This window comes from Hetaerina americana, unplaced genomic scaffold (assembly GCF_022747635.1).
Source record: "Hetaerina americana unplaced genomic scaffold, ioHetAmer1.1.p SCAF_2, whole genome shotgun sequence".
Classification (NCBI taxonomy): domain Eukaryota; kingdom Metazoa; phylum Arthropoda; class Insecta; order Odonata; family Calopterygidae; genus Hetaerina; species Hetaerina americana.
Window position 1 is genome coordinate 46,872,253 of NW_027286763.1, and position 19,750 is coordinate 46,892,002.

Below are 19,750 nucleotides of genomic sequence, written 5' to 3' on the forward strand. Positions count from 1 at the left end.
ACCGACATATAACGGTAGCTTTCGCCACAATGCTCAATATATCGATAAATACACATACACCATTAAAAACAGACTAAATACACTCTTTGCTTTGATGAACATTTAAGTTCTCTCTTATTGGAGGAAAATTTGTGTCGTCATGAAATTACTTTCTTCAAACCTGCTACCTCCCGCCACTGGATTGACACTGGACCAATGGAAAGTTGTGCAGACAATTACGGCTACCGCTCTAAGACGGGACTCAGTTCAGAATGAGCAGCATGGACGAAAGTTGTTTTGGCCGGTCAGTGTAATCGTATTGGGCGTATCAGTTCCATGGTAATCTTGAGGCTACGTCACATTTGGCATGTTTGTGAATGTTAACGTGGCTCTATATCTTGGTGTTTATTAGATACAATTGGTGCATGTAACAATCTGCCCTAAACAATTTTCAATCATAGGTTGATTAATTAGCCGGAAAGTATCCAAAAGCCTTTCTTACAAACTGGAAATCATCGGTAAGTATTGTTATTATTTCTAAAACCGATGTTCTGTTCAAGTTTCTTATCATAGATTTTCCAGTAAGTTGTTCCTACTAGTTTTTCATTAAATAATCTTGTTATCTCTGTCTTAAATATCCATATTTCAACCTGTTTCTGAATAACAAGGTAAAAGATTCTCGATTGTCATTTTTCCTATTTAGGAATATTTCCAGTTCGTAATGTAGTATTAAAGTAAAGCAGCTTAGAAATAAGACAACACATTTTCGTGTGATGTTTTTCAGCTGTAGATATGAATTCGGCATAACAACAGGTTAAAGTAAAATGACACTTGTGATACTTTTGCAATTTTAAGCCTCAGTTATCAGAATTAATTTTTTTCTTTTCACAATACTAAACACACATGATGGTACACGTAATAGGCATTCATATTAGTCAAATGGCATAATGAAATTGATACCGTTGGAGAAAATTTGATAATATTATTTATTTTATGATTTATTGGATTATGACATTTTTATTTTTCATTAGGATAATAATGTGTGATAAAACTGACGTGTTTGACGTCATTAAATCTGTCATCACGTCACAAAAAGGTGGAGTTCTGCTTAAGAATATCAATGGTGAGTTATTATTTTTTTTCACTATAACCTCCTATGGAAATCAGTGCTGCACAGTTTTCAAATCTATGTACAGAAATGAAAAATGTAATTGTCACATATATACTGTATAAATGAAAAATCGTCGCTAACAACATGGTTAACTTATTGAACACTATGATTTAAATCTTGTTAAAGTATCAAAATATCTTACACATACAAACCACGTTAAACATAATCCCAAAGAGTCATGCCAAGGACCACATAAACTTAAAAATGTTTTTACTAAGGTTTTTTATCACATTCATAATTTGTCCAGTATTCTTTTTTGAGCGGACATACATATCGAGTCAAAATAACATGTTGTTGGTAGCTCTTTGCATTGTAGGAAATGGATTGAGAAATCCAGTTTTTCAGAGACAATTTCAATGCTACAATTTAACCGTCTGGTCCATAACCAAAATTTCACCATTCGTTCAATAAGCCATTACCCACCTACTGCTCTCAGGAATGACAGAAAAAAGGGAACATTAAGTTGCAAGGCATAATGTTGTGCGACAGAGATATGGACCTAATGGGAACACCAACATGCTGTCATTTCGCAACTCAATCACATTATTTTTCACTCCAGAAATGGAACACTAATGTCATTATGCGTCATACGAATAAAAAAGCAAGCTCAACATATGCAGCATATAGTGAAAAAATCCAGGGAAAAAACCACTTGTATGGAAAGGTATTCAGCGTTAGGAATTTTATACATTCCTGGCTATTCTGATAAACTCTGACGCCAGTAACTCAAATACTGACAATGCGAGGGAAATGTTGAAGTCTTACTCATATCCATTGTACCGTGCAGCAATGAGGATTAATCATTTCTGGAACATCGTGCATTTTATTTGATTTGATGATGCCAATACTAGTGCTCAGTGCATGGATGAACAAGGCTGCTCCAATGCAAAACCTTTAAACAATGCTCAATAGTAATTTGGCGAAACATTTTAAGCCAACAGAGCACCTGACAATCAACGAGCAACTTTTTGCCTACTGGGGTCGAATTAAATTCACCCAATATATTCCATCAAAGCCAGGCAAGTATGGAATCAAAGTATCTACATCTACATGATACCCCACAAGCTGCCACAAAGGCATGTGGTGGGGGGGTGTTAGGTCACCACTCGTAAATAGGAACAATACCAAATGCAAAATGAACAACATGGAAAACTACATCCACAGGGGAGCACTCACTCATGTAAAAATGCCTTCATACAACACTCATGCAAACACACATACCATAAACCAACAAACAACTGCACCCCAGGATGCAGTGTGAAGTCCATCCAACGATGCACAAGCAAGAAGGCGGAACTCTACCACCGAATGAACATGCCATACAAAACGCTCTCCTCCCTAAGGTGACTGTGAAAGGTAGGGAATGCGACCCAACACTGCAGGTAGCGGGCAGATCCCCCAATCCCTGGGATGAGGGATTGAAGGGGAGACTTAAAAACAGATGAACAGAACACTAATGAGGTCATTCGGAAAGAATGGGTTTTGACAACAAAACACTTTAGTGAAAGAGCATGCAATTGAGTAGAAACTAATTATTCCCTAGATGCTGATTGTGGCATGTGGAATTTTTGCTATATTAACGCTGCAGTTGCTATCCCATATTGTCCATGGGAAGAAGGAGTCTTTGAGTCTGCTAGTTCTGGCATCTATTTCCCAAATTTTACATGCATATTCCAAGCGACCAATGTATGTTGGTATGCGACTAATTTGCAATACCTCGGTGCGGTGCAAGTATGGTGGATATGTGATGCTGAAAGTTTGTATAAACTGGCTGGACAGCTTTACACAGGAAAATTGAGTGCCAGGCTCGAGAAAAAGTTGGTGAGAGAGTTTTCAAAGACTTGGTGGCAGTGTACAAAAGGATCCGTTAGAAATATTACAATGGATAATTACTTCACTACTCTGCCATTGGCAAAATGTTTACTATCCTGAGATTCAACAATTGTGGGCACTTTGAAGAAAAATAAGCCGTACATTCCAGCAGCAATGGTTGCATCAAAAACACAAGAAGAATTATCCACTGTGTTTGGCTTTCATGAAAAAGTAACCATGTGCAGTTATATGCCAAAAAAGCCAGACAGTAATTTTACTATCATCAATGCATCAGGATGCAAAGATTGGTAATGGTGCATGGAGAAAACTGGAAATTATTGAATTTTGTAATTGGTCAAAGGCTGGGATGGACACGATGGACATAATGCTTGGTTGGTATACTGCAAAAAGATCAACTCGCAGTTGGCCTCTAGCATTTTTCTATAATATTCTCGATATCGCCTGCTTTGCAGCATATATTCTTCATTTTGAGAATAATAAATTGCTATCGAAAAAACTTATGAACGACGATTATTTTATTGCAACTGGAAAGAGAGGAGTGTACTCCCTAAATCGTTCAAATAATGCACAAATCATTAGGCATTTCGTAACGTAAGTGGCGATTGTAAGTTTTTTGGGTTGACCGTATGCATGCGCAGCCAACAGCCAGGAAACCTCGGGCACAGTAAGATTCAACCGGAAGGAAAAAAATTACTGGTCCATGCCGTATTTGTTTTCAGAGCAAATTCAAAACTCCAAAGTCATGTTTGGTATGTTAGTTCCCTGTTTGTGATGAACATTGTAATACAACCACGACATGTGAGGAGTGTGCGAAGTAATTAAATGTTTGTTATTTATAATAATTAAATGCCAGTTTTTTGAATGGAACTGTGTTATTATAAATAAAAGAAAAAATAACTCAAATAAAAAACAGAATGATGTGTTTTTACCTTCTATATTTACTATTGTTTATAAAAATTGTTTAAATGAAGGAAATAGCAAACGATATTTTTGATTATTCATTCAAAAGTCAAGTTACATAAACACTGTGATAAACAGTCCCCTTAGTGTGTATAAACCGGCTTTCATACACACAGACCTTAGTGGGTACCTGGTGATGACAGAGGGGGTATTAAGTTTGATAGTTGATTACTGTTATTGAATCATTGATTGCAAATTTTTTTACAAAAAATAGGTGGGAAACTACTTCAATTTTGGGGATCCAGGCTCTCATACAATTTTTTTAAGGGAAAGTTAATTAATTCTATCTACAAATATGAAATGGATACCCGGTTATGGACCGGACGGTTAATAGAACATGTTAGTAAATGAAATTAAATTTAATTGAAAGCTCCACATTTAGCCAAAATATTCTCTAGTTTGAATATGAATGTCAGGCCTGCTTTTTCTACTGGTTAGGTCAGATTAAGTTAATAACTGCTTTAAAATCTATAATTTTATCTTTCATGGTTAACCCAATTTAGAATTAAAGTATCTTGAAGTATTTCTTAATTAGCAATTTGATCATTTTGTGTTTTGTTGTTATTCTCAGCAACATTTATGTGTGAAAGAAAGTATTTTTTACTCAACAGGTGATTACAGAAATTTAGCTGGCGAATCCATTCCTTATGAAAATTTAGGCTACCATTCCATAAAAGAAGTTCTGGATGACATTCCTGAAGTTCATTCATTTATAAATAGTGAAGGGGACGTGGTGTTCATGAGCAAAGGTAAAAACTGTGAGCACTTATTTAAGCTTATATCTAAGCAGAAGGATGCAAAAAACAGGAAATGTAAGCCTTCTAGTAAAAGTTTTTGTCCAAAGCAAGGCACACCTAGGCTTTCCAAGGTTGAAGAAGCAGTCAAACAATGTAGTGAACATCAAGAGAGTGATATTAAAAGAAAGTGGAAAGTGAATAAAAGTATTGGTGGGGGAACATACTTAGGAGAGAAGACATTTGCAAAAGGTGTAGGAAAGTCATATAATAATAGTCTCCAGCAAAAACTTGTGATACACTCAAGGAAGAGTGATACTCCTTTTCATGATGATTTCAGTGGGTATAAAGGCAGAGAATGGGAGCCATATGAAGAACACTTACATGAAATGGCACAACATGAACATTGGCAGGAAAATTATGACTCTCGTATTGAGTGTCGTACATACCTTTTGAAATCTTCTAAGTCGTTAGACACTGGGGGGTCTTCTCGTGGTGTTCACAAATGTAACCCAAGAGATTTGGGAAGATCTAAGGATTTTGATGAGAGGCTACATTTCCATGAAGGTCGCGATGAGGCAAATTCATATTCACCCGCAGCCAACTATAGAAGGAATGAAAAGCTTGTATCACTGTCAAGACCAAAGAGTTTCAGGTCCACGAGAACTGATCTTCTGGAAGATTACCCGCACCAATTATGCAGAAGTGAAGACTTCGACCCTCCAGTTGAAAGAAATCCTTACAGATACTCAAATCCAAAATACAGAAGTCGTGGGAATTCAAGACATATACCCGAAGTTGATGATTGGGTGAGTATTTTTTGGGAATCATTTACTTTTACATATCTCAGACGATAACAGCATATTTAGATATTAATTATTACTCTCCAATATATGCAACACCTTTCTTATCTTGGCTATATTCTAAATCATCCCATCAGTAATCCAAGGTTTCCTTGTTTATTTCCTAATATATGTTCCTATACTCATACTCTCATTTGAAGCTTTTGAAATCTCTTTTTTTGATTCCATCTTTCTTTTACTTTACCCATCCATATTCCTTTGCTCACTCATATATTGTTCTGTATCCTGGTAATCCTTGAATCTGTCATAAGACTTCATAGGCAATAAATTAAAATTTGAATCCATATCCTACGAGGGGGGACCCAAAAGTAATGGGATTTGGGCTGCGGTGGGGAACAAGAGGGGGGGGGAGAAGCCTTTGTTCGGCCAGTCATACGTCAGGCTCACGACTCCTGCATCAGTATGCACAGGGCTGTCGCTGTGACTGGACCGGTCCGTTTGTGAGAGCTGATTCAATAAAACAACTTTTTTCATTTTGGTGAAAAACGTGATGGCGGATTATAAAGAGCAATGCGCTGCAGTGAAATTTTTTTTCCTCTTGGGGAAAATAGCCGCGGAAACTATTGTGATGCTCAAGACTGCTTATGGGGAAGCTGCCCTAAGCAAAACCAGAGTCTACGAGTGGTTTACACATTTTAAAAAAGGTGAAAAATCAATTGAAGACCAACCCCGTTCAGGCCACCTTTCACCATCAAGAACTGATGAAAACGTTGACAAAATCAATGCCCTCATTCATGAAGACGAATATGGCGAAGAGGCGATGTTGCAGAACCATTGATTTACTCTGTGAGATGTCTGGAGTGTCATGGAGTTCAAGTCAGAGGATTCTATCGGAAGATTTGCATATGAAAAGGGTTGCAGCCAAATTTTGTCCTTCGTCATCTCACTAACAAGCAAAGGGAGCATCGAGTTCAGGCATGTTTTGAGCTTCAAAATCAGCTCAAAGAGGACCTTGATTTTTTTTCCAAGGTGATTGCTGATGATGAATCGTGGTGCTATGGATATGATCCTTAAACAAAGCAGCAATCAAGCCAATGGAAGACAGCTGGCTCTACTTGTCCAAAAAAAGCTTGCCAAGTGAAATCAAAAATCAAGACAATGCTCATTTGTTTCTTCAGTTGCATAGGTATTGTGCACTTGGGAGTTCTTTCCCCGGGTCAGGGTCAAATTGTCAACCATAAGTTTTACCTGGAGGTTTTGAAGAGGTTGAGGGAGTGTATCCAGAAGAAAAAAAGCAGATATTTGGCACACAGGCAACTGGTTCTTCCATCATGACAACGCGCCGGCTCATACCGCCCTCTCCGTGATGCAGTTTTTGACTAAAAACGGCATGACATCGATTGTCCACCCTCCCTACTCACCGGATTTAGCTGCCTGTGGCTTCCTTTTGTTCCACAGACTCAAAAGGGACATGAAAGGAAAGCATTTTGACGCTGTGGAGGAGGTAAAACAAAAATCGCTAGAAGGCCTAAAGGACAGCCCAATAAATGAATTTCAGAAATGTTTCGAACAATGGTAGCATCATATGGAGAAGTGCATTGTGGTCGATGGGGAATACTTTGAAGGTGAACGAAATTCAATGTAAATATATTGAGAACTAAAGAATCTATAACAACATTCCTCTTATTTTTGGGTCCTCCCTCGTATGGCCATTGTGATGTTCAAACTGTTTGTTATGATTTAACCGTTTCTGCTGAAGAACTTGATTGCTTTCGCCCCGAGGTCATTTCTTTTTCCTAAGCTGTATGGTCCTCTATCTTACTCCCATCTCTCCCTTCATATATTCCCCTTTTCCATTCCCTAATCACCATCAAATGTTTCCTCTCAGTGAAAATTATTTTCTCTGATTGACCTTGTACCCCGTGTTATTTTTTCTTATCCATGATTGTTTGTTGACAGGTAAAGCTGAATAATGACCAAGTTAATTTATGCAGCTTTTACCTCTTCTGTTACTCACCTACTATATGTTGACTATGCTGCTTCCTATGTATAAGTTTAATACAATTGCCCCCATTCACTGGCTGTCTTTCACTCCCCTGGATAATTTTATAAATGCTCAATAATTTGTAATAACTATATATAAATGGTTTTGATACCCTGCACCAATTTTTGTTCTTAAAAAGTCTCATCTAGACTTTTTGTAAAGTCAATACAATGCTTCTTCAATCTTCAGTCATATAGGTAGCATAAAAATATGCACAAAAATACCAACAATATTGCAAATTTGATAATAATGTGTATCAAAATACAGATAGGCTATATTGAGCACAAATCATTAATTTGTCATTTTTATCTGTGATTATTAAATTTGCCTTCTGTTTGTCTGAAATATTTTAGTGAAAAATTTATTTAAGAACATAATACCAAACTTCTACATTTACAGTAGCATGTGTAATGGCATCAAAGTATATTTTGTCTTGTTGGCTCAGGATAATGATCACAGAAGTGTAGTGCAAGGATCTATCAAAAACTTAAGATGGTAGACTCATAACATAATAACTAGCTCATAATATAAACAACATTTTGTGTGCATTTGATTTAACATCCTCGTATTGAAGGTTTTTGCATCGTATGAGAAAATTTCATGTCTTGTGAAGTAATGTTTTATCTATTGTCTTTTTACAGAATCGTATCTTTTTTTTAGGTCGTAGACCCTTACAGCAGCTACAAATGTGGTAGTTCATGGGAGGAGGAAAGTAATGCACATGGAGACAGTGGCAGAAAAATTGATGTGATTTCTGGTAGCCTGCGAGTGACAATAAAAAATTGGTGACCTACAAGTTATTGTGTCAGAAACACTTATGTTCACTTTTTATGGGTGTTAGAGTTTTTTCATTGAGATATTTGTAATTCATTCTTTCATTCCCCTTCTTTATATTTTGTTTGTGTTTTAACATTCTTGGTCTTTATGTTAATGCAGTACTTGAATTTAAATTTCTATTAGAATTTTATGTATTGTTTAACTGTTTAGATCTACTGTTCATAATTAAGATTTTACATGAACCTGGACAACTCAGGGAATTTTGCTTTTCTACTTGCAAATTTTGATTGACAGCTTGTGGAATTTGGCTGATGTTTTGGGAAATATATATATATTTGACATATTTTACATAGAAACCCTATTATATCGTTTTTAGGTGTGGTCAAGAATTCGTATTGATTCACACTTACATATGTATCTCTGGTCTTCTTCACAGCCCTTATCCTACTTTATCCCCTTTTGAGATTGCACAAATTAAAAGCAGTGCTTCATGCATAAAGTGAAAATAATTGTCGAGTATTGCCCATATATTTTTATTTCATTTTGTTCCTCAGTTATCAAGAAGAGATTTTCTTGTAAGCAAGTGATTTTTCAGGGTTCATGTCAATTGATAGGAGTGATAACTTTTTGAAGTGAAAAATGATTTTGATCTTTCCAGTTGTGGAATTCTTGTTTTAGGGTAACATTTCAGTGAAACAAGCATCATTTTTTCTCAGAATACAGGTTTCATTTGTTAGGTTAGTTTCTTAGAAATTCATCTTCCTATGGGAGGATACACTGTTGATAACTTGCAATTGCAAGGGAATATCTGATTAGGATGGTTATCTTCTTCGTCAATACTCTGCTCTCCTTAATTTACCTCTTCACCTTATATTTCTCTTTGCCATGGTTCTCCTCTTATCTTCATACCTTCCACCACTTAGATCATCTGCTGTATTTGCTTTTCTTCCATCGCTCCTTCTGTCACATCCCTTTATAGTGCATTTGCCATGCATGGCCCCCCTCAATTCCTTTTTTTTTATTACTTGTATCATGCTTTTCTGTAACTTTGTGACAGCACCTTGTCCTTCACCAAATCTGTCTACTTTATGTTAAGTATTCTTTTCCACATCTCCGAAGACTTTCTTATTCTCTCATTAATACTGTCCATCTTTCAGACCCATACGACATTACATGGCAAAACACTGAGCAATTCTTTTCCTTAGATCATTCTTTAACTTACTATATGCTTAGTATCTTACTCATCTTCCTGTGTATGTGTTTTACAATACCTTATTTCATCCGTATCTCATCTTGGCATCTCCAATTTTCCATTTGATGTGTGCCACAGTATTCATATCTATTCATATGTTCTATTTCTTTGTGTTCACTAAAAATTCATATCCTGCTCTTCACTGGGATTCATTAATCAAGACTAACAGGTGGACTTTAATTGTATTGAATGACCATTTAATGACTGACCTTGGGATGCCATCTAATCCAGGACTAAATTTGCTTGGGAATTTATTGATAATGTTGGTCAGTTCCATAGCTGAACTGGGGAGTAGATTAAATAAATTTCATGTTTTAACAATATGAGAATAATTGACTGAAACTGGGATTTTGATGGGGTAGGTAAAAATTATTCAGAATGGAGGCCATTTTGAATAAATCAGGAATGGGATTTCCAGTGGAGTCATGAAGTTGAATATCTAGTTGTAAATTATGTGTACCCTTGGAATTGTTGATAATTTTCCAAATCTCTTTAGATTTGTCTGCTTTGTTAAGTCTTTGTTTGTTAAAGAATTTTTAGTGGACTTCGAGGTTTTGTTCAATGACATAGGTATTTCTCTGCCATGCAGAAGAATTTTAATTTTGTTTGTCATCTGGAAGAATGCTATGGCAGACCGCTTAAATTGTCCGCCCATAATTAATTTAGAGAAAATTCCTGAATTTTTTGTTGCATCATGAGTTTAACACTATACATTTTGCTGAGATATAATTTATTTTTAGCTTCAGGAAGGTGACCAAGGGCTGGAAGATTGGTTTGGAGTGTGGAAGAATGAGAGTATTGCCCTAGGGCAAAGGATTTTTTGCCTTGATTTTATGGTATAATTTAAGTGCATACAGTCTTAAAGAATGCACTTTGAAAAATATTTCAAAGTATACTTACTCTGTGTCCATAGATACAATAATCGTTATAAATTCACATTTGTATATGTAAATACAGAGTGAGAATTATTTTTTGGCCATTTAAAATACAATCAACAAATAACGGATATTCTAAGAATAAAATAATAATCTGATTAAATGCATCAATTAAAACAAAGATAGTACAAGTACTTACAAGTCTATTCACTCTAAATAAGTTTCCCTAAAAATATACTTTCACTTTTGATTTTCATGCAGAATTGAAATGAAAAAAATTTAAAGATAAGGTATTTAATTGCAATGTCATTCTATAATCTTTCATTCAATATAAAATGTCACCTTTTATGCACCTAATACTAATACTTTCTCATGAAATAACTAGGGTATATGAGGAGTATTGGTTGGTTTGTTGAAATTTTCTGCCTGCAAAATAATGATTTTGAAATAATACATTTTTTAACATCATCAGGTGGCTTAGCAAAGCCACTAATTCCTGAGGCTACCACACACTGTTCCATCACCTCGATGAATATTCTTTTGCTGTCTGCTCCTTCAATGACAGTTTCTCATCTGTCATGATTGCCTCTGCCTAATTTATCATTGAGGGCCTGTTATTTTGTCTCATGTGGAGTGTTGTGTTGAAGATGTTGATCCATTGTCTGGTTTAAATTGTCCAGCATCAATGGGGATGGGGTGTGTCCAACCCTTCTTTCCATTTTCTGTCGTTAAAAATAGGTAGCAGAAACGATATTCCTAGATAAAGTCTGATAGGTTTCTTTAAATGACAGTTAAAAAAAACTTTTAAAATATATGTTGAATTAACAAAAATTTACCACTATGCCAATCTCTGACAAATAATTGTGATTGATAATATCCTTAGAGGTTATCTTTTACCTACCAATTTTAGGCCAGAATTGACCACCAGTCCTAACATTTTGGGTCAAATACTTTCATCTCTGATCAAATATTTTTACAAATATCTGGTGCCTCCAACACTGTACATACCACTTCAGGGTTTATACCTACCCAGGAGTAGGTGAACATGCTCAATAGCCTATATTTAGGAACTTGTACCATTTCCTTTTAGATGATCGTGACTTATTAGAAAATAGATCTTTCTCTTATGCAAGCCTTGTACCCAACTCAAAAATAAGATGTAATACTGAAGAGAATAAGTGTATTTATCATCATCTTCGCACCCCTCATCAAACCAAATGCCCAAAAAAATGGTGGTGTTTCATTAAGGCATTTTGAAGTCAATAGCAGGATTTTTGGAACTTGTTTCTGCCCTTCACAATTCTCCTCTCCAGTTCTTTATTGACTACCTCTACAATGAAGTTTGAAACTAAATGTAGCACTAAGATCCCTTTAAATAAGATTTATACCTTGAAGTGAAAGATGCAAGAAACTAATACTGGAAGCATTTGCACGCTGGATATAATCAACTGATATCGTTTCTAGTGATCGGGAAACACCCAGCGGTATTACTTTAAAAACATTAAACAAGCTTTGATAACAAAATAGCCATTTTATGAATTTTTCGTAATTATCCACTTCCTTGGGTTACATATGTATTCTTAAAATCTCCTGAAATGCTTCAAATTGCGCTAGCATTTTTAATCAGGTAAACTTATTTTATCTTATTTCACTTTCTCCGTACTGAAAAGAAAGACTTCTACTTTTCTACAGATTTTATTATATGGTACAACGCGTTTCACCGACTTGCGGCACCATCAGGCACGTACATACTGTACCGCAAGTCGGTGAAACGCGTTGTACCATATAATAAAATCTGTGGAAAAGTACAAGTCTTTCTTCTTAGTATGGATATTAAATACTTCCGCGAAGTGAAGCCTGAAACAATAGAATATATTGTTTCGCGCCTTATTCCGTAATTGCCCTCTAGGGATCTCACGGTGCGCTTCAGTTGAACTTGACTACAGTATTCCCCGCAGCGATTCAAACTTAATTTCCGGTATATATGTATGATTGAGTTAAAATATTACTATCCCTTAATTTCCACAATAGTAGCATATCGGGAATGTATAATTTATAAAACATGCAAGTGCTAGCAGCGAAATTCGGATCGCGATGTTTCATTAACTACATTCTTCCGCGTACGGTATCATGAAATAGAAAACAAAATAACTGCGTCAGTAAGTAGTCCATATTTGAATGGAAACCTGGAACAAGAACTGTTTTCACCTTAACTTAGAGACAGTGCTTACGGCTTATTGATCAGTATTTTGTATTAATCTTGAAAGTTTGTTAGAAGTAAAATCGAAGATGGCTGAATCTCAGGCAACTGAGAGTGTATTGTCTCCCGACGAACTTAATTCTTTAGTAAATGATACAGTGTTGTACATTCTGCACGATGAAAAATGTTTGAATTTGATCAAACGACAAGACATCGTGAAGTATATCCTTAAAGAGAAAAAGAAACATTTTCCGACCGTTATAGAGAGGGTGAAGACATTATTGCTCGAGGTAAGTTGCCTGCGATGAATTTATTGACAGTTTGTGATGGTATTAGCTCTTGCATTTTTTAATGTTCCATGTTAAACGAGATCAACCGTCTTTAATTTCCAGACTCTGAACTTGGAATTAGTTGCCATCGATCAAAACAAGCAATACGCCCTGATAAATCGTCTGCGTAGTAAGTCAAACACATTTTCAGCAGAATTGGAAGCCGATAGGACTTTGTTAATTATAGTCTTAACCATGATATTCATGAACAATGGCACGATGACGGAGTGTGAGTAATTCAGTGGTGTTTTTTTTCAAGATCAACAATTGCATGAAAAACCGTGACCTCAAGGCACTTAATTTATGTCTGTATAATGATGCCCAACTCTGCCTGGTAATAATTATCTATCTATTCGTGGCTAAATTTGTACATACAGTCCAAGTCTTTTTCCCTATTCTGTTAGAATTTTATTTAGAAAATGAACGATGACACTGATGGGGACTTCTGATATGGTGCAGTCAATTACAAGATTGATGCTGTGGCGGAATGACTGCTCTTCTCCCCTAGTGTCACCTTACGAGAGAATAAATTACCAAACAAGCTTGAAAAAATATGAAATGAGACCATATAGACAACATTATTGGTTATTGTTTGAACATATTGCTCATGCATTAAGGTGTCAATGTCAAACGCTAAATAAACATGCTACACACAGGCAAGCAATGAATGTCGAAATAGTTCAGGGACTAATCATGACAAACAAAATTGTCAAAAAGACGAGGGAGCAGAGGGTGGCATCTAGTGTTAGTCGGTAAAATCTGGGAAAAGTTGTGAATATACATACATCTTTAAAATAGTATGAAGAAATGGCCAAAAGTTTTTGAAATTGTCAGAAAATTGATATCAAGACCTGGAATATGGTATTGACATTGGAAATTTCTATTGAAAATTGTTCCTTTTAGTTTGGAGATCAATTTGTGTTTGCTTTTAATCATATCAAATGCCACTCTGAAACCAAGGACCATAGCAAGACTAATTTTGATGATGCCATGAGATGATGATATGAAGGGGTGGTTACTCAAGCAAGAATTACTCGGTCAGATTCCAAAAACTGGAAAGAAGAATAGGGTAAAAAGGCAGAACATTGTTGGGTGAATTTGGGAGTCTGGACTCTGGGAAATAAGTCACCACACTGGGTAATATTCTAAATTTTTCATGTATCATCATATCTCTTCTGTTAACCCCCCGAATACTGTTGAATCCCTGTCATCTGCACCAAAGTTTGAACTGTGAAATTGGAAGTTCATGTATGAGACCTCGGATCCTTGCAACCGAGTCACTCCAGCACTTCCTCTTTAGAGATCAAGGTGACCACCAACTAAATGTTTCATGAGGAGGAAGTTCTTTCATTAATGCGTATGGATGTGAAGATGGCATTGTCTGGCCAGAAGAAGGTCTTGAATCTATAAATAGCTGCTGCACATAACTTCTGATGGAATACATTTCATGTTACTACAATACTTTAAAGTGATACTTCCACATTTGCAATACATATATGACCACTATACTAGTGCAGTATATTTAGGTGCTGTATTATTCCAATGTAACCCGTCAAATTGTATGTATGATAAAATTCAAATTGTGTTATTAATTACATTTGACCAGCTTACGTATATTAATATACACGGAAAGGCAAGCTTTCTAAATCATGTAGCAGCAGGGAAATAAGTTGTTGCAAATTGTATGTTAGGTATGCTGCGAGGATATTTGAAAATCATCCTACTCATTTTGCATAGTATGAATATTTTTACCAGGACTACAGTTGAAGCATCCTCATTTTCATGTTAATTTCTGTTGGATGTTTTATTATATCCATCCACACTAAGGGCAAACGTGGAAGCTAATATTGAAGGACAGTGATGATTGACATTGCATGATTTTAAGAAATGATTTTCAACATCATAAATTCCTTACTCATACAGTTTAAGTCTGAGTCCAATTTACATTTTTTTATTAAGCTGATATTCTAAATGACTATAATCTATTGAGCGATTGTGTTTCAGGTACACTTTTTGAAGTTTTGAGGCACTTAAAAATTTTAAGCTCAAAACAAATTAAGAAGCATGATTATTTTGGAGATGTTGAGGCAGCCATTAAAAAGGTAGGCAAATTTTTACATCAAGTTATTATTCATTTTGGTAGCATTAGTCATTTTATAAATTTTGAGTTCATGCCTTATATTGTTCATTGTCTCTAAACTTGATTTCTATTTGATCTTGTGAATGGACACATTCACGTGTAATAAACTCGGTAGAACCAAATTAGAGCAAAGTGATTGATCATAATTTGGCAGTTAGTCGCATTCCAGGAGTAGGTAATTCGAAATTTCATTTTTGTTGCTCCAATAATAAATATAAAAAAAAGTTTCTCAAGAGTGTGAATGTTTCATTATCCAATATTGCCAATTATCACTTTCAAGGAAATAAAATGAATGGTGAATTGATGTCCAGGTAGTTTCGTCTACTTTATTATACCTGGTTGTTATTTTTTTGTTGATACCTCAAAAACCAAAGGTTGACCATCAATCCATGTAACATAAGGACTGCATTTGGAAAAATATTCCAGGGTCACATGATTAGAGTGGAATGGTTTGTGTCAGATTTTAGGTTATTTATGATAGTGCAGTGGGACGCAGTAATCCAGGGGTGGAGCTAGTGACCGGAGGGCTGGAGTTTGATTCCCAGGCAAGCCTCTCTGGGCACCTGCTGCTCCACCCTAGCTATGCGATTGTTCCGGTACCAGATCTTTCTGGGAAATCATGACCGGCACAGGGAAAGGAACTGGCCCCCCTACCCTGATGTTTGAATTTCACACGCCGATGGGCTTAGTATTGGTTGATCTCTACCATCACCTACCAAGCCAACCTTTGGGTTGATTACTGTGTTTATAGTTTTATGATAGTGTAGGAGCCAGTTTTCAAAGGAAGTGACTAATGTGGTATTTTCCATGCTATTTAAAAAAAAATATATTCCAGAAGATGCCTTATTTAGTTAAAATCAGTTACATTTATTAAATAAATAGTGTGGTGAAGTACCATGTTTGACATTCCTTTCAATATTTTATAACTGATTGTAATGTGGAGCTATTGAATGGTGATGCTCTTACTGATAGTAAATAAACATAGTGCAGTACAAAAGGTGTGGCATAATGTATTGTGATAGATATAATAGAATGGCAAATATTTCAGTGAAAAGTTATCCAATAAAATATCACAGAAATATGTGTCAAATTTTACTCAAATTTCTTGCATTTTCAATTTCAGAAATATGTGCGATGGGCTTATCTAGATTATGATGTGATACCGGGAACAGATCCTGTTGAATATGAATTCAAATGGGGTAAGCGAGCAACAGAAGAAATCAGCAAAAAGGAGATTTTAGAATTTGCTTGCAAAGTAAGTTTAGTAAGTTCCATGGTGTATGTTTTAACAGGTTAAAGTTTTGCGAATTCCGATGTTGCAGTGAATTGTTGATGTATTTTGTGATCATTTTGAAGTCTTAGCATTGCCTTTAAGATACTTGATAGGCTATGCCCATGTGACACTTTCTCTTGACATGGTGTATCCATCAGTTCTTACATTTTCATTTGCCCATATCACCAGGAGTCCATTGTTTATACTCCTGTTTGTGATTGGATGATTTTTTGATGTGGTCCAGTACATATGGGTCTTGAAATCGTATATTTTTTCTAAAAGGGCAAACTTTCCTGTCAGATTTTTTAAATTGTTGTTGATGATGATGAAAGAAACTTAGTTGGGGGCTATAAATAGGGTGTGATCCTACTGAGGGGGGTTAGTTCATCTGTAACGCAAAGGAGACGGAGAGCTCCACTTTTAATACTGTTGTATGGGAATAAAATAATTAAAAAGTCAATTTTTTACCCTAGGTTAATGGTGATACTGAGCCAGCATTCTGGGAAAAGCAGTATGAGGAAGCAATGAAACAAGCAGCTGAAAGATCCACTTGAAAGATATTGAAATAGTGGGTATGTGCTTGCTATTTCTGAAAATGTTGGTACAAATGATTATTACAAATTTAGATGTTAATGGGAGCAATAAGACAAGGCTACTTTTGTGGTAAACAGTAATAAATGTTATTACACTAGTGTCTTCATATTCTTGTTTTATATTATGTTTATTTAACTTTGTATTTTTATAATGTATACATGTATTCTATTTCAAATAAAACCCTGTTTTCATTTTTATATGCATTCTTTTATTGTTAACACTTCTTAAAATGTAACTTTGGTTTCTATAGTGGTAGTTGCTTTTAAGGGAGCCTCCTGAAAAAGGAGGTTATTTGTGCCATTAGGCATAAGTGGGTGATTGGTTTAGTTAGGGTGATCTAGGGTGGAGAGAAACCCGACATCAGTATTAGCCTAGTCTCTTCTGGTGGCACTACAGGGTCCACAATTCAACATCCCATGTGGTAGTGAGTTCTCTCCATGGTGCCCAATTAAGGGTTGGGATAATCTTGGAGAATCCTGCAACTGCTGGGATTCGAAATGGGGTCATCAGGGTGAGATGCCAACACTCTTGCATCTCATCATCTTGATCACTGTTTCTGTAGTATTGCTGCATGATTCACGTACAAATTGTGTTCTGAGACCAGTAGAAAAGTAATTAATCTATTTAGGTATGCTAAAATTCAGATTTATTTCAAACTTCATTCATCAGACTGATTAAAGCCCACCTTTTCCTAAGATAAACTCTTAAGCAAAAAACCTCTAATTTGGATAAGGAGCACTTCCTTGATATGTGAGGATTTTTTAAAATGGATACCACCCTCAGTACTTGCTGATGGTGCATTGCCTTAACAGTGCATGGCTAAATGGCAATCACAGTGGAAAAAATACATTCTCATGATAGATATGAACAAAGTTTGACAGTTATGCTTTTATACTGAAAATTCCGCTCCTGATGTTTTCTCTTAAAAATCTCAATCTTATTCATCAATTGGGTAAATTTCTTGGTCAATCATATGTCCAGTGGCCAAGGAATCACCTACTTTGCCCTTCCTGCCTTCAGCTATGGCCAATGTTTCTCTCCAGTACTCAGCTGTTCCTGTGAACTCTTTGCCTCTTTCCCTTAGAATAGTGATAGCTCAAATTTCTTTCAGCTGTCAGAAGCCATTGGCAGTAGAAGACACCACCTGATTATCGCCAATGACCAGGGTAGTAATAGCCAATGTGATTATCAATTCTTTATTGAAGATATTCTTAACTTTTAATTACTTTTTCAAAGGAATACATCTCTCAAGATCTATTGATTTTTTATCAATAAAACTGCATGGTTAACTACCTTCATTTCTCTACTTTATAGACAGGGCACCTCTGTTTTGAGACTTGTGGTGTGGCAGTTGACCATTATTGTACAGTTTGAGTGACAAGCAAGCTAAATGATTGGATAAAATGGTGTTTAACTCTAAGTTTAAAAAAAAATTATGCCAGCTCAAAACCTTGAACTTGGTGAAAAACTTACCTTTACTTAACACAGGAAGCCAGAAACTGTGGCTCAGCTATGCCAGTTGGCATCAGTCAAAAGCTTATTGAGAGCATGATAAAACTGCAAGGCGTAGCATCAATTGGTCCATTCATTTGAGATTGGTTCAAATGTAACATTAACATCTTCTCTTCAAGCCTTGAACATTAAAATACAATTCTAAAAGTTCAGTAGGGTGCAAAAATACTTTACCACCACTAACATTTGCTGCCATCAAATTGAGGTTGGTGCAATACCTGGATGACAGGGTGTATTTAAGGCAAGAACTGTCACTGATTAATGCCAATACTTCTTTGCTTGCCAAGTTATTTTATATTTATGTTTCAATATTTTTACTGCGGGTCGGAAGACTGTGACACAATCTTTAAATACAGTGCATGCTATTTCAAGTTTGCAATAGGAATGACCTGGATACAGTTGGATGCAATAAAATTAATAGGAACGGAAAAATTTGTAAAAACTACATTATACAAAAAAAATGGCAGAATACAGCCATGATAGGAAATTACATCTCAAATGAATGCTATAAACAGTTATTTAAAATATCTACTGCACACCAACCTCATTCATTAGTTCCATGGCTTATGCTCATTTGGACTTTGTCCTTCAGCGCTTTACTTCATTGGAGGGCTTGTAAAAACAATGCAAAATCTTTCAGCAGAGAAATTTCATGGATGTACGTCCTGCTTTCACCAATAAAATTACTTTCAGTGTAATATTCATTAGCTTTGAAGCTTTTCCCAAAGGATGGGCTATGAAGGAATTGGTATTTAAAAAATATAAATGATCAATATAAGTTCTCGCCCACATTTTCTGCACATTGACATTTTCTATGAGGGATTGCTGTGCAGACTGGAAATTGCTGTCGTGGGTAGGGAGTGACATGGAATGTAAGTTGCCTACCTACTGCGTTAATGAGTTGCCATTATTCTGTTTCTGGATTGCCATTTACAGTGTCTAAATTTGAAAGCAGCTCGATTTCTCGCCATAATTTTGTCTTATCGAAGCGATCATCTCGAGATAAAACGTTTCCGGGAGCCACGATGACCTTCCCCCGCGGAATGATTCGCTTCGCTTGGTTGCGGATTCCTCTCGAGGGGAATCTCAGCTTTTAATGCATAAAAAACAGTTTTGAACTCGGGTTATTGCGAATGCTACGGGACTTGAAATTATTATCCATTAGGACTTCCCGAAACACTTCTCGCGTATGATTTTTTATGACATTCATTAAATTCAGATGAATGTCGTGTTATTCCTCTCATCATTCCCCCATATTATTGTCCGATGGCGAT

General features: G+C 35.9%; 2 protein-coding genes across 6 annotated transcripts; both read left to right on the forward strand.

The window, feature by feature from the left end:
• The first annotated feature begins 176 nt into the window (after positions 1–176).
• On the forward strand, positions 177–8,810 carry LOC139688432 (uncharacterized). 4 transcript variants are annotated; one of them, XM_071586004.1, is made up of 5 exons: positions 177–283; positions 441–497; positions 1,011–1,102; positions 4,555–5,486; positions 8,185–8,810. In XM_071586004.1, the coding sequence occupies exons 3-5, from the start codon at positions 1,018–1,020 to the stop codon at positions 8,311–8,313; spliced, it is 1,146 nt and encodes a 381-aa protein (XP_071442105.1). In that variant the 5' UTR covers positions 177–283; positions 441–497; positions 1,011–1,017; the 3' UTR covers positions 8,314–8,810. The 4 variants fall into 4 exon arrangements, with proteins under 4 accessions (XP_071442105.1, XP_071442104.1, XP_071442106.1 ...); XM_071586003.1 differs by having other exon boundaries at positions 195–318; XM_071586005.1 differs by having other exon boundaries at positions 195–497; positions 8,166–8,810.
• Positions 8,811–12,395: 3,585 nt separating this feature from the next.
• MAGE (necdin, MAGE family member) lies at positions 12,396–17,161 on the forward strand. Of its 2 annotated transcripts, none has more exons than XM_071584914.1 (5): positions 12,396–12,918; positions 13,021–13,186; positions 14,962–15,059; positions 16,221–16,352; positions 16,844–17,161. In XM_071584914.1, the coding sequence occupies exons 1-5, from the start codon at positions 12,718–12,720 to the stop codon at positions 16,922–16,924; spliced, it is 678 nt and encodes a 225-aa protein (XP_071441015.1). In that variant the 5' UTR covers positions 12,396–12,717; the 3' UTR covers positions 16,925–17,161. The 2 variants fall into 2 exon arrangements, with proteins under 2 accessions (XP_071441015.1, XP_071441016.1); XM_071584915.1 differs by having other exon boundaries at positions 13,021–13,087.
• Positions 17,162–19,750: the final 2,589 nt, after the last annotated feature.